Source organism: Chlamydotis macqueenii, chromosome 7 (genome assembly GCF_036417535.1).
Source record: "Chlamydotis macqueenii isolate bChlMac1 chromosome 7, bChlMac1.mat, whole genome shotgun sequence".
NCBI classification, from domain to species: Eukaryota; Metazoa; Chordata; class Aves; order Otidiformes; family Otididae; genus Chlamydotis; species Chlamydotis macqueenii.
Genome location: NC_141562.1, coordinates 8334028 through 8348025, shown reverse-complemented (window position 1 = coordinate 8348025; position 13998 = coordinate 8334028). Strand labels below are relative to the sequence as shown.

Genomic DNA, 13998 nt, shown 5'->3' with positions numbered 1-13998 from the left:
GCATGTAAACATACACTAAATACATCAGGAAACAGTACAGGTGTGCAATTGTCAAATTCACATTTTGGGACTATGTAGTCCTTGCCTTACACTACCGAAGATGTACCTGAGCCATGTGATAACATACCTACTCTTAAAAAAAAAAAAATGTCAGCAGTTATATGCATTTTTAAATACAAAAACCAGTTCTAAGTAGTCAGGAAAGCTCCAGTGGAATTCTGAAACTAAAAAAGGAAGAGGGGGGAAAAGAAGGAAAAGGAAAAAAATGTAGTCCTTTACACTAGTTCCTTAAGCTTCAGGGTAAGTAAACCAACCAAGTTTAGTGTTTAAAAACAATGATTTGTTGATACTTACAAGTACCTTACCCCCTTACACTGGAGCTTCCAGGATTGACTAATTTGGTTGCTATACTGAACCATCATTAAGTACGCTGCTCTGGATACAAACACAGCATTGAGCAACCACTGTCTCGAGACTGCCTGAACTGAAAAGCTCTGTGCCTACGGTTCTCATCTCTAAAAACTGGAGGCTACCACACTACTGTACTCAGAGTGTAGCTATCAGAAAACCAACCTCTCCAACCTGACACTCCAAATTGTATTTTGCCTGTAGGCAGAAAACTACTGATATAAGTTTTGCAGCACCATAAAAAACTGCCACACGGAGAAATAGGAGAGGCATGGTGCATGCATGCGTAGAGTACGCTCTTGTAAATTCATGGTATTCTCTGTACACTGTCCTTATTCATATTTGCACTGTTAATATTTAAGGAGCAACATATTATAGCATGAAACACAGCAACACCTATTATAAACTTATAACAGGTAGTAGAGAACTTGATGTTAGGTCTAGAATAACTACTGACAAGTTTCCAGCCATCTCGGGTAAGTATTGCAGGTTTCTCCTTGACCTACACCTCTGTATTCATTTGAGACTACTATAAGCTTAAGTGTCACCTTAGTGATCTTCAGATTACTTCTTTGGCACAACTTCAGATATGGAGACAAACTAGAGAAAACAAGGCATGCAGGAAAAAGATCTCCAAATGCCAAATTGTAAACATACAAGTGCCAACACCAGTGGTCATCTATTCACCCTCAATCTCTTAAGTACCATCACATAGTCTCCTTACATGGAAAAATTAGATATTTTTCTGAAGTGTGACTGAAAAAAAATAGAATTAATATGCAGGCATAGAGGATGCATTAACTGTTACTCACTCCATGGGATATTTTGAGAGAAAGCCTTCTTGTGCATTGTACATTGACAGTCAAAATTAAAATATAAGTCAAAATAACCTGCTATATTAATGGAATACTCTTTACATGCTGCCTCTATCATTGTGTAGCACTTCAGTATTTGCTCACTTAGGTTCCAGTGGCAAAATGCTAATAAAGTTCAGAGCACATCCTGGAGGACTCTGATCTTATCAGTCTGTGAACACAGGAGATCCACTGCAGTATCTCATACACGTCTTGGTTAATCGGCTTCCCCTTCAAAGCCAATTCCAAGGAAGCTTGGAAAGGTCGTAAGAAAGATTACTTGGCATAAGCAGTTTGCATGCTATGGGTTTCTCACTGTAAATCTAAGACAAATTTATCCAGATCTTCAGGTAACTGATTTATACAGAAATTAAAGAGGCAGGATCATCTGCACAGGCATTACCATTGAACATTTGGATTGAGGCTCATTTATCCTATAACTCTTAAACCTTAATTACACACATGTAAATCAAGGTTTAAAAAAAGTGCCTGAAGTAATTTCAGATGTACATCATAACAAATTCCCCCAACCGGCATGTCCAGCCAAACCTCTGCCATATTCCTCAATTTATATTTGATGGTTCCAGTTAAAAAGTGGAAGTCTGACAGAAGAGAAAATGGCTTGTCTGAATATGGATGATCCAGACATCTTCCTAGGTTGAAGAAGATATGTACAAAGTCTGTCTGAAAAGACTCAGACAAAATCTGCCTTCAAGTTAGCTATTAGAGTACTTCACAAAAATCAGTATCAATACAAACAACTCAGTAAGCAACAAAAGCTTCAGTTCAAATGCATACAATTTAAATTGAGAAAATGGTTTAGGAGAAATCCAGGACTGATATTTCTGCTCTTTCCTCAAACACTGGTGGCAATGGTTATTTTAAAGTGAATCATCCGCATTTTCCAAGCAGTGCAGTTAACATTGAAGGAAGGCTGCTCAGAATACTGTGAGAATGCAACCAAAACCAACCATAAATCGAAGAGGGGCTAGTACCAGAACCACACACATACAGGTGGAATAAAAAAAAAAAAAAAAAACAACACCAAAAAGAAAACCACAACTAAAACTGGTGAAAACAACAAAAGCTAAAGACTTATCACTGTAAAAATATCTACTTTCTGATTTTTCTCTTCTCAGGCAAGTACCTGTAAGCGAGGCACCAAATGAAATGAAGTTAACTGACAATGTACAACGCTCTCTCAGCATAATCAGTAACAACTCTTACACACATATAGGCCCAAGATCCTGTATTCTCAGGGTCTCAAAAGAGTTAAAAACCAATTACCTTAAGTCCCAGAACAATCACTGATTTTTGAACAAACAAATTACTTTAAGAACTGTTTTCCCCTCTCGTCAACTTTTTGTAGACATGCTTATGTTTGATATGTTCATATTAGCATTTATGGTTGTATACAGAAAAATCTGTTTTCTTCATGCTGACTAAAGACTCAAGTCAGCAATTCACAATACTTTACTCCATTAGAAAGGAAAAATAAATTAAATATGTTTTTAAGTTTTTCCTTTCTGACCCGTAACTTGCTGATTTCTATGACTATTAGCAAGTCAATCCTAGGGGTTCTCACAGAAGACAAAATGGAGTCCATTGTTAGAAAGTTTAACTTCAGCAGATTAGAGAACGTAACTTGACTGAAGTATTTTTTCATATCTGTATATTGAAATTATACAGAAGATTCCGTTCTAAAGTATTTCCATTGACAATTTCTTTCCGATCAAATACCCAATGGCTTACATTACAAAGTGGACTTCATTCTGAATTACTGTGATGTTACCAGCTATCAAGAACTTGTGTTTCAAAACACTTCAGTGAATCTTAAAAAGATATTTACTAAACTTAAGAAAAAACAAACAGTCTACTTACTGGGACACTGGGAGTTTTCAAAACCGGCGGTGCTGGCAAAACCTCTGATTCTGGCTGGTTCCAGTGTCTAGCATTATACACAGCTTTTGTGGGAGACTAAAATATAAAAATAAAAGTTATTTTTTTTAAGCAAATCTACCAGTAGTCACTATATATTTTTAAAATTACTGTAGCAATAATCTAGCCAAACAAGTCAAATGAGCTTCATTTTTCCCGCTTTCCATATTCCCAGCAACACAAGCTCTCAATATCGTCTATATCAGAAAACCTAAAAGACTTTGAAGCATCTGATGGTTTAAGATACACGCAGATGCATTCAAAATGGCAAAAATACATGATGTGCATGTCTTTCAAGAATTTGCCAGTTTTTCTACTTTTAGAAATTATTCAAAGATAAAAGGTCTGTAACCTTCCTAAAGACAAAACCAATTGGGGAGGAAAAAAAAAAAACCACAACCAACCAAACATGTTGGCAAACACTGTGTCAGTAGAAAATATGACTAGTTTAGAATCAAAATGTGAAGTTGATAAGACTTTGATGCTTGGAGGAATAGAAAGCACTCAAATGAAATTTATTAATCCATATTAATAATTTAATAAGTCTTTTTTTCCTTCCTGCTCAAAAAATGTGTCAAGACAAACGAAAATGCATCAAAATTTACTGTCCTTGAATTTTGGGGAAATAAAATATAATTTCTAGATGAAGCAAAGACAGAATTACATTTCTAGGATCTGAGTTTATGAAACTAATTACATAATAATACTCCAGACTACTATACCATTACAATTTTCAGTTTTCCATACCTCCTCACACACAGTTATACAGCATTTAAACGTGGAAAAAATATATTTTAAAAAAGATAGCCCACAGAAGGGCTACGTGCAGCGAACCTAGCAGTAGCAGTTATAGCTTGAATACCATTCTATGAAGCACAGTGAGGTTTTGGCACATCAAAAGCCAGAAGTAGATTCTGTAAGTTAAGAGTTCCTGGTTTACTATTAGAACTATACTGTTCTGCATCCTTCCATTTTTTGCAAGGAGAGAAAGCCCTGACTAACAGAACTTCAAAGAATATTAGCATTATTAAAATCTCAGCTATGAGTTTTCAAATCCCAAAAGACCTATCAAACACTAAAGCATTTCAGTTTCCAGATCAGAGAAAAGCCTCTTTCCCTCCTACAGTGAGCTCTGATGTGGTAATAAGAAACTTAATTTAGTTGGATTTTCAAATTATTTTTTTAAAGCAGTGCTCATGTACCATTCAGCAACAAGTATACAGTAGCCATCATCTTAACAGCATTGGCTATTTTACAAGGAAGCTCTTTTAAAAAATATGTTTTCAGGTGATGGATATACAAAATCCTTCAGTAGCCACATGCAGGAATACCAAAACAAAGGTTTTGATAATTTCAATTTTTAACTTCTTCCAAGTAACGGAAGCACTAACTTGCCCAGTTTCCTGACAATCTCACCAAGCTCAAAGTTAAACTGAGAAACCAGTTTTAAATTCAGGCTGCTACAGTTACAAGAGGACATCTCTGTCCACAAATAGGAAGACAGGGGTCATATAGATCCTTACTTGAAAAAAAGTTAACTGCTGACAAAATTACTCTCTTTTCTCCTACATATTTCTGAGTAGCTAATTCTTCCCCAGAACGTGACTCAGGGTTTGCTATGAACAAAGGAAGGACAACTTAGTAACAAAAATGCTTTTTGAATCATGAAAGATAAAGTGTTTCACAAACGTCTGTAATGGGAAAGAACCACTGAATATTTTCTAGATAGTCACTTTTTTCCTTCTTGAATTACTCACAAATGTTCCACAAATTATCTCACTGCGTACTTAACACTGGGAAAAGAAGGTATAAGTTTCTGGGTGCCATTTTCCGGTATACAGGATAATTCAAGGAAATAAGGCACTCTTATCAAGTAACCAGCATGAAAGTACAGCATATACTTAGTATCATTTAGCATATTTCAGTTGATGAATAATTCTCCACCTTGTAGGGAAGTTAAGTACTGCAATTCTGACAGCAGTGTACTGCATTACAGCTGCCAGCAGTCCTATTAACATAGAATATTCCTTATCAATAGTCCCAAAGCCCGGTTACAGTCTCAAACAGTATTCTATCCCTGCTTAAAGGATACTAACGTATTAATATTCCCGAATTTCCTGTCAGGGAGCTACACTCTGCACAGAAGCTTTTCAGCTCCCCGCAATACCACCGTCGGGCTCTGCCCACCTGGGGGGGAGATGCTGCAGGGAGATGCACCCCACACAGCAGAATCCTCGATTTACACCATTCTCTTCGCTCGATGCAGGAGCAACGGGGGCACAGACCAAGGTAGGTTCTGTTGCCGCTGTAGGACTCCCATTTTGATGAAGTTCAAGGGAAGAGCATGCCACACTCACTGCCCTGGGACATAAAGCCTCTGCCTGTGCCCCACCTACGTGCTCCTTTTTCCTCAGGCCTTGTGCTCTGTGATGAACCAAATGCAGCCTTGTCAGGTGCACGGGGAGCAGACGCTGGCATCCAAGTGAGGCAGCAGTTGGGACAGGCCCCTGCTGACCACGCAACAGGAGTGTTTGCAGTCTTGGCTTTTCAAAATTTAGCACCTCTGTTGCGTACACACGTATACAGCAAGGAAGCACAGATGACAGAGATCAAGTTCAGTGCTTCAATACAGAATAAGAACAAAGCATACAAACAGCTGTGCCAGCATAATCCAAAGGTCCACACAGCATTAGTGTGTTCTCTTCAGCAGAGAGCAACAGCTGATGCGTGGGAAATAGCTCAACAGGGCAAACAGATAAAGACAATTCCTTCTAAATACGCAGGGCTCAGAGGCTTCCCGAGTCAAAAATGGTATCCTTTTTATTTAACAGTCAAAAAATGGGCTTTTCTTCCCTGTTTTTGCTTAATCCCTTACTAAATCAAAAGCTAGGGCATCCTAAAGTGTTTTGTGACAAGGCACTTCACTGCTTGCTTCCCTACCAATGCAATACAGAAGAATGTCGCATTTTATGTAAGAAATCGAGCAATGCCACCAATCAATGCCTGTTCTGAGAAATGAAGATGTCTTCATTTAATAGCCCTCTCGTAACAGAATCTAAACTGTAACTGACAGTGGTAATTATTTAAAACCTCAGATACCTATGGAAGGTTAGTTATAGCCACTATCCCTTGTAATATCTTTCACTTTTAGATCAAAGTAGTTTTGCCTGTAATTCCATGCCTTTCCTGTAATATTTAGTTAGACAGTAGACACTGCTCCCCAGCATCCTGTCTCACACTGATTGCACACAGCTCAAGCACCAAACACACCTGCAAAAATCCAACACTGCTTTCCAAAGAAATGTGTTCTCATCAGTTCTAACACATTATTCACAGACTTTGGAGCCTCTCTCACAACTCCCATGGACGTGGATGCGGCAAATGCATCCCTCCTTTACAATCACCTCTTAAAGCAACCTCCAACATTTGCCCTTGCCACACAAAACAGATCAATTACCAAAACAATTGCAAAGAAACTGCATCAATATTGATCAATCATAAGTACCACATAGACTTGCTTTAGATTACTGCGTGACAGAACTGAAGCCAGGAAAAGCAAACACCAAATGAATGCTAGTGAACAAAGACTTTTCAGAAGAGCTTGATCACAAAAGCGAAGGGGTTTGTCTGTTTGGGTTTGGTGGGGTTTTTCTAATGTAATGCAAATGCTTGTGATAACAAGCTTCCCTGAAGAAGCAACAGTGATATTTAAGCAGCAGTAGTTTAAGAAATTGACTTATTTTCTCTTAAAGACAAGACAACCTTGCAATTATTCAAATAACGCAGACTTTTCTTTAAGAATTCTTCTCAAGATTAACTTAGAACAGATGCAAGTGGAAGCACACCGCTCCTTTGAATTCTGTGTTCTTAAGGCAAATAAAATCTGCAATATTAATCAGCTGTAAGAGCTTCTCCTGAATAGCAGAAGAGTTACCTTTTTTCATATGTACAGAGCTGACAGCTGTTTACACACAGATAGTTGTCTGAAAAGAGTGCAAATAACCCAGTGAGGGTTATAAAGCATATTATAGTGTGAGACTCTGCATGTGGTTCTGGGGGGTGAACCGAGATGCAAAACCAGAACTGATGCCAGGGATTTTACAAAACGCACAGGGCTGTCAGTTTTGTAACATCATCTCCAAATGGCATAAACTATGGGTCATGCTTAACGTCCCAGCCCTGAAAGCCTCCAAGCTGAAATTTTCAGGACATACTGATGGAGCACTGCCTGCCACTCATAGATATAAGAATAGCAGAAAATAAGAGCCAGGGACATGAGTCATGTTGAAAATACTAGCAAAACAAGAAAGCAGCTATTTGCAGGCAAGAAAGCCTTCCAAGGTAGGAGACAATGGAAAACCCCAAAATCATTTTCAACAGATATCCTCATAAGTGCATTATTTATATCTGAAGGGCATTCAGTAAGACTGTATGCCAGATGCTAATCAAAACTACAAGGAAGTCCCAAAAAAACCCCAATAAATCAAAATACATTATTATTTACCACTCAATATTCAAAATCATTAAAAGTATTACTCTGTCCTGCATGTCTCACTTTGAACAGGAAAAAAAATAACAAGCATATTATGCAGCACAGGACTATTCATAATGAACTGTTTCTTTTGAAAAGGGAAAGGAATGAACATCCATTCAGAGCAAAGAAAAAGAAATTAGGCTTCAAAACAGGAAGATAGAATATCAATTCAGCATAGGCTGAGCCATCGGAACATAGCACAAAAAAAAAGTTAATTTGGACTCCATTTCCAACAGCAGTTAAAAACCAGAAACAAACGAGGACCAAGTGATTTATTCAGTGTTCAAAATGTGAACCAAATCTCCACTATCTGGACCACAGCAATAGATTAGTGCAAATAAATCACCACTGGGTGCTGTGGACCAGCTAGCTGTGAGCTGCTATACCATTTAATGCAGTACACAAAAAATATTATGGATGCACATAGCTAGACAGCTACAACTTGCTAGTCAGACAAGGTTGAAGAGTATCAGCAGCAGACAACAGAAAGAGCAGGGTGGGGGGGGAGTCACTGAAGGTTTTCTTGCATCAGACTTCTGAGGAACTGCAAAATTATTTTTCTTCCTCAAAGCTCAAAAGGAGGCCTACAGGGAAGAACAAGATGATGGGTCAAATATTCAAGTGAAACATGAAAATTTAACTGGAAGAAACAAGACAGTTTGATAAATGGGAGATTCATCCTCTAACAGCAATAGTCAATGGTGTTCTGTATGCTGCATACACTGAGTGTATTCAAAATTGGTCAGCTCAGAAGCTGAAGCCATATGGTTATGGTTACTAATTTGGCCTGAAATGTATGTTAAGCCTAACTAAAAGGTACAGGTTACAATAGTTTAGACATATCACCACAATACTGGAAACATATCACTTAAGAGAAAAGAAAAACCTACATCTGTCTGCTAGTAATTGTACTGGCACAAACACATCCTTGTACAATTTGTTAGACAAAATTTCTGCCCTCTTTCCTGCAACATAAAGGCAGACATACACACATGCACATCCCCTCACACCCCGACATACCCCTCCGTTAATCCTGATCTACTCAGAGCGTATCAATCTACTAACAAAAAAGACTTACAAAATTGCAACAGCAATGAAATTCCAGAGGCCATATGGTCAGGGTATGTGTGTACCAGTGCACACCCACATAACTGTTTTCATTTGGATCAGTAAAATATTTTTTCAAATAAATCTCCCAGATGCCCTCAGTTATGACATTGTGGTTTACACGACCGAGTCTCTGAGTACACTTACCTGATTCTTTTCCGATGAAACCAAACTTGAAGATGCTCTTCCAGAGAGCACCTACCTCATGCTAGCTGTTACTGGGCATTCCCTAAAGCAGATCAGAATAAAGCTAACTGAAATTAAAACCTTCTAGATGTGTATAATGGGGATATTGGGCCCTCAACACCAACTGTTTCACTCTCAAGACGTGCTCGTGTTGCATCACAACATTATCTAACGTACAAAAAATCACAGACAGCTGAGTGAACCTACCATGCTCATACAGTACACGGGAGCTGTGAAGACAATTTTGCATATTCATCTACATATAAATTAAGCTCCCACTGGCAAATGAAACTGATATCTTTTAATCTCTTTGAGCATTTTTCCTGTTTTAGAAGTTTCTACAGGGCTGAGGCCTTGTGCAACGTAGCATTTATCTTACACAGTTAGCCTGCATTGCCTGATTACTAAAATACAGAGTTAATTACTGGGAACTACACAACTGATGGCGGGAGGAAATGTGAAGATACAAGAGAGAATCTGGTTTCAAAAATGTTTCAGCGCATCTTTGCTTCTTGCCTAAGAGTTAATACCAGCAGGAGTATAGAAGACAAAGTTTCCACTGTGACATTAAATATTTTCCACCTTCATTCTCTACCTTCCTGAAAAGTGTAAATACACACAAGGGGAGAAGGATTTCCATGCTTACTTGTCATTTGTTCAGCTTGCCTCTACAGAAGGATTTAGCCTGTAACCTTCACATTGCACTTCGTATCCCTATTTTTCTCAGGACAAAGCTATGCTTCAACTGGCAACATCTTTCTTGACACTGCATAGGAGAAAAAAAATGCACTTCCCATAGTGTTGCTACCACAGCTCTACAGAAGTTGCATATGGAGGACATACAAAGAAGCAGCTTTGCCAGATGGATGGATCTCAGCTTGGCGTCTGCCAGAATACATCCTTCTTCACAATGGTTTAATATGAAGGAGTGGGAAGAAAACAATTTTGATCAGCATCAAACAACTAACTTGAGGTTAACAGACCAACTCTTGGTATTTGCTTTTACTCCGAGATGGCTTCAAGGTGTTATACCCCAATTAAATTCAGTAAAATTACAATGGCTACCTCACTCTTCAAATTAGGTGACTAATCTAAAAACCTGTCAGTCCTGATTAGCATCATGTTTACCAACTTAAAAATTAAGAATTGGTTTTGGTCTATCTATATTAATAATAGAAAAAAAAAGATAAATCCCTGGTACTAGGAAGCCAGTATTAAATAAATACGCTCACTGAAAAAACTAGGTTTGCAAAGCTTAAGTGAAATAATCTTATCAATACAAAGCTTGGGTTTTTAACAACTCAAGTATTTAAGAAACATTTATTCTTACCTTTCATCATTTTTTGTCTTTTTTAAAAATTCATTTTTATTCCAGCAATATAAAAGTTGCTTAAAATACACATGCTCTTTATGACTGGTTAGCACTTAGAACAGCTCATCTCTTGCGCATGATTCTAACAAATAATTCTTGGACAAAAAAAACCCACAAAAACACTTCAGTGCAGGACTGGGCAGACCATCTGCCAGAAGCACCAACCAGTAAATGAAAGGAATGTGCTGCAGAAGCAGCAACGTGCTGTCACAGGTTGTCAGATCTGACCACCATTGTTTGTCAAACTGCTGAGGAAACAGACTTCTGGCTTAGCGCTAAACTGATACCAGCCAGAGATTTCATAGAATATTTTGATTGTCAAAATTTCATCTCGACTCCTTAGCAGAGTCAAAATAGCAAATATCAACTAATAATCTTTCTTAGTAAAAATCCACAATTTTCACATCCCAAGTTAGGATGCAAATAGCAGCTCAATGTGTGCAGTATCATCAGTTCAACACCACCGAAAAAGAATGTTTTAACTGTTCATCCTTTTGGTAAGACACTTTTCCTAAGGGTTACAAAAGATAAAGACAAGTGGTCCTTTTAAAAATTAGTTCTGACCAGTCCACTCTGACCCTACCATTAAATGTATAGAATGTATAGAAAGGGCTATGACTGATACAGCAAAACTTAAGAATTACGGCTTCCATTGCTGCTTTTCCAAGATTATTTACTTAAAATAAGCTATGGAAAAATAATTAACCAAAACTACCTAAGATTGTGCACTTCAGACAGATTAATCTTCACATACATTAAACCCGAAATCTTAAAAAAAAAAAATTAAGAATTTAATTTGAGGAAATGCAGATTCATTTGGAGGCGAGCAAAAACAGGTGTTACTTGCAGGATGTCTTTGATAACCATCTACTGTAAACGTATAATACAAGCTAAGTGGAAAACAACAGATCACAGCACAGCCTAGTTTCTTTCCCCTCCCACACACACGTCACTGTCATATTAGCCGTAAGATGACTCAGTCAAATCAAGAGCCAGGCATGGTTTTGTATTTCTTCAATTTCAAAACGCTTTCAAAGATTAGGTACACATATTTCATCTTGGACTTCAAGTAAACTTAGACACAGCATTTGTTTCAAGCTGATATTTATAGCTTCTTCTAGTCACCATGAAGCACCAGCGGAAAAAGCTCACACCAACCTGTAAAAGATCTCATAGGTTATATCCTTAAACTTGTATTACAGCAAATCCTATTAGGAACAACAGGATGACACACAGCTTTATTCTCAAGGTTCGACAGTTTCTCACAGTGCCTACAATCTATAACAGGAATACGGCAACTCAACAAAACCAACTTATTCCTGGAAAAAACCCTGCTTACAGGACAAGAAAGATGTAATTAAATAATGAACTATGGACTAGTTGCAGATCAAACTGAAGTTACGCAGAAGAAAAAACTGTGGCATTTCGTTGCTGGTTTTGCACTTGATAACTGAAAATTAGTGCTCTTCACACAGCAGTGGTTTAACACGTCCTTCCAACTGATCTGTACAAAAACCCCACTTTGAGATCTTGCACGTTTCTGTACCTTGTTGGGCACAAAACACAGCAGTTACTCATAAAACTTGAATAAAACATGAAAAGCAATAAATAGTTACTGGGTTATGACTGGATCAAGTTTTTATCTTGGATACAGAGTTCAGAAACATTCTGTTGGCTAAACCATGTTTGAATTCACCAATGATTTCATTCATGTATTCAACACTACTGTCATGACTAACTATTAATGTCACTTGATCAAAGTACTGCATGTAATCCTGCTAACGCCAGCTCTGTTTAGTGAGCATTTCTCAGTTGCAATGTTGACTTAACCAGGTTAAGATGACTTAATCTCTCTTCTTCAGCTCCCTCAGCTGAGTGGATACAATTATTTACAGCCTCCTGAGATTTATGTTAAGTGTTTCCTTTTAGTGAATTATTTTTCAAACACAGATAATAAGTTCCTCAATGTAGTTCAATACACAACCTTGGGAGGCTGAAAGAGCAAAGGAACAGGGCCGAGCAGATGGAGCAAAAGGAGAGCAAAGGCAGCTTCACCAAATACTTCCATCAGTATTTTTTGACTTTTTCAGGCAAAACCAGTCCTTACAGTAGTTTGGCTTCTATTGGGTCTGAGTTTTTGGGGGGAGTGGGTGGGTGGGTTTGTTGTTGTTTTTAATGCATAATACAAGAACATCTCAGCTTGTCCTGACAAATGCATTCCAAACTAATGGAATAACTTTCAAGTAATGCCACTGTTAAAAACAAGGAAAGTGTTTTGCATGGGGATCTCTGTGGCTCAGTACTCGAGTCAGTGGCCCAAAGAAAACACTACGATAATCAAGTCGGTGGCAAAGAGGATTTTCCATACCTTTCCTGTACAACCCAATGCGTGCACAGGAGGGGGAAAAAAAGCACATGGATGGAATGTTGTTCTTCCCATTCACTGTGTACATGTGGAAAAATGTATGCAGTTGCAAAACAGACAGGTTTTCTAGAGCTAAGACCTGAAGAAGCGAGCTTAGAGATACTTCTCCAGGCACAGCAGGACAAGAGAATAAGAAAAAATATTTAAGCTAGTTTAAATTTGTTTACAAACATTCAATTATCATTGCAAAAGTGAGGAGGTTAAGGGAAATACACAAATTTAACTGGAGTCAGAAGTCATTAGGTTAGTTTTTAACTTGAACAGTAGTCCATGAATCACGAATGTAGACTGCCTGTGCTGTGAGTACTTTCTTCCTCACGCTACCAATCAAAAAAGTATGTTTTATCCTCTCAAGAAAATGCCAGTCTTTTATAGGTGCTAAATTGCATTCTGTTGATACTAGCATGGAAGCTTTGTGAAGTAGACTCAGTGCAAAAAAATATCAACATCCAAGAAATTAATTCCAAAAGACTAATTTATAAAATTCATCTATTTTAAAGCACTCATTCTTAAAAAAAAAAAAATCCTGATGCAGCACTCATGTAATACCTTGAATTTTCATGCTACTTTGAAAAAACAAAACACGGATACCATTTTGAGGTATGTCCACTCGAAAGAAACAGTGCTTTCTTACATTGTACCTCCTTTGTCTCACTTCATGTGACATACTTAGTCGTCCTGTACGTCTTAGCAGCACTGAAGAGCACTAACAGAAGGATTATAGTCTTCTCACTCTCCCTTGCCCCTCAAGCTGAACAGCTCCCATACCTTTAAATTATGACTGGCAACTCTATTTACATTTTTACCTAGGAATATTCAAAGGTAGTTAGTATTCACCTTGTCTAGGCTGGCTTCATATGGCCACAGGCAGAACTAGGACAGCACAGAGTTGCAAGCCACACTTCATCATACATTTCAAGTTTAACAGCAGTGGGCCATCCCAGAAAATTTGCAGTTCAAAGGCTTTGGTGGTCCTTAATGACACGCTGGACAACAGAAACACTGAACTGACAGTACAGCTCTGGCACAAAATACCAGGCACAGTTATCAACTTCTAGGACTGACCAAAAGATTAAGTTTGGAGATCGACTAGTTCTCTTGATCTTATATTTCTAAGGCTTTTTTTTTTTTCCCCAGGTTCCTATTTAGACATATATAGTTTGCTAAGACCACT

At 37.9% G+C, this 13998-nt stretch overlaps 1 protein-coding gene across 3 annotated transcripts in view; it reads right to left on the bottom strand.

Annotated features, from left to right (window-relative positions):
- The window catches only part of WAPL (WAPL cohesin release factor), a 70510-nt gene that overhangs the window by 24715 nt on the left and 31797 nt on the right, over positions 1–13998 (bottom strand). For all 3 annotated transcript variants that reach the window (XM_086751886.1, XM_086751885.1, XM_086751884.1), the window contains exon 5: positions 3144–3239. In XM_086751886.1, the coding sequence (XP_086608012.1) occupies positions 3144–3239 (96 nt within the window). The remainder of the gene's footprint in view (positions 1–3143; positions 3240–13998) is intronic.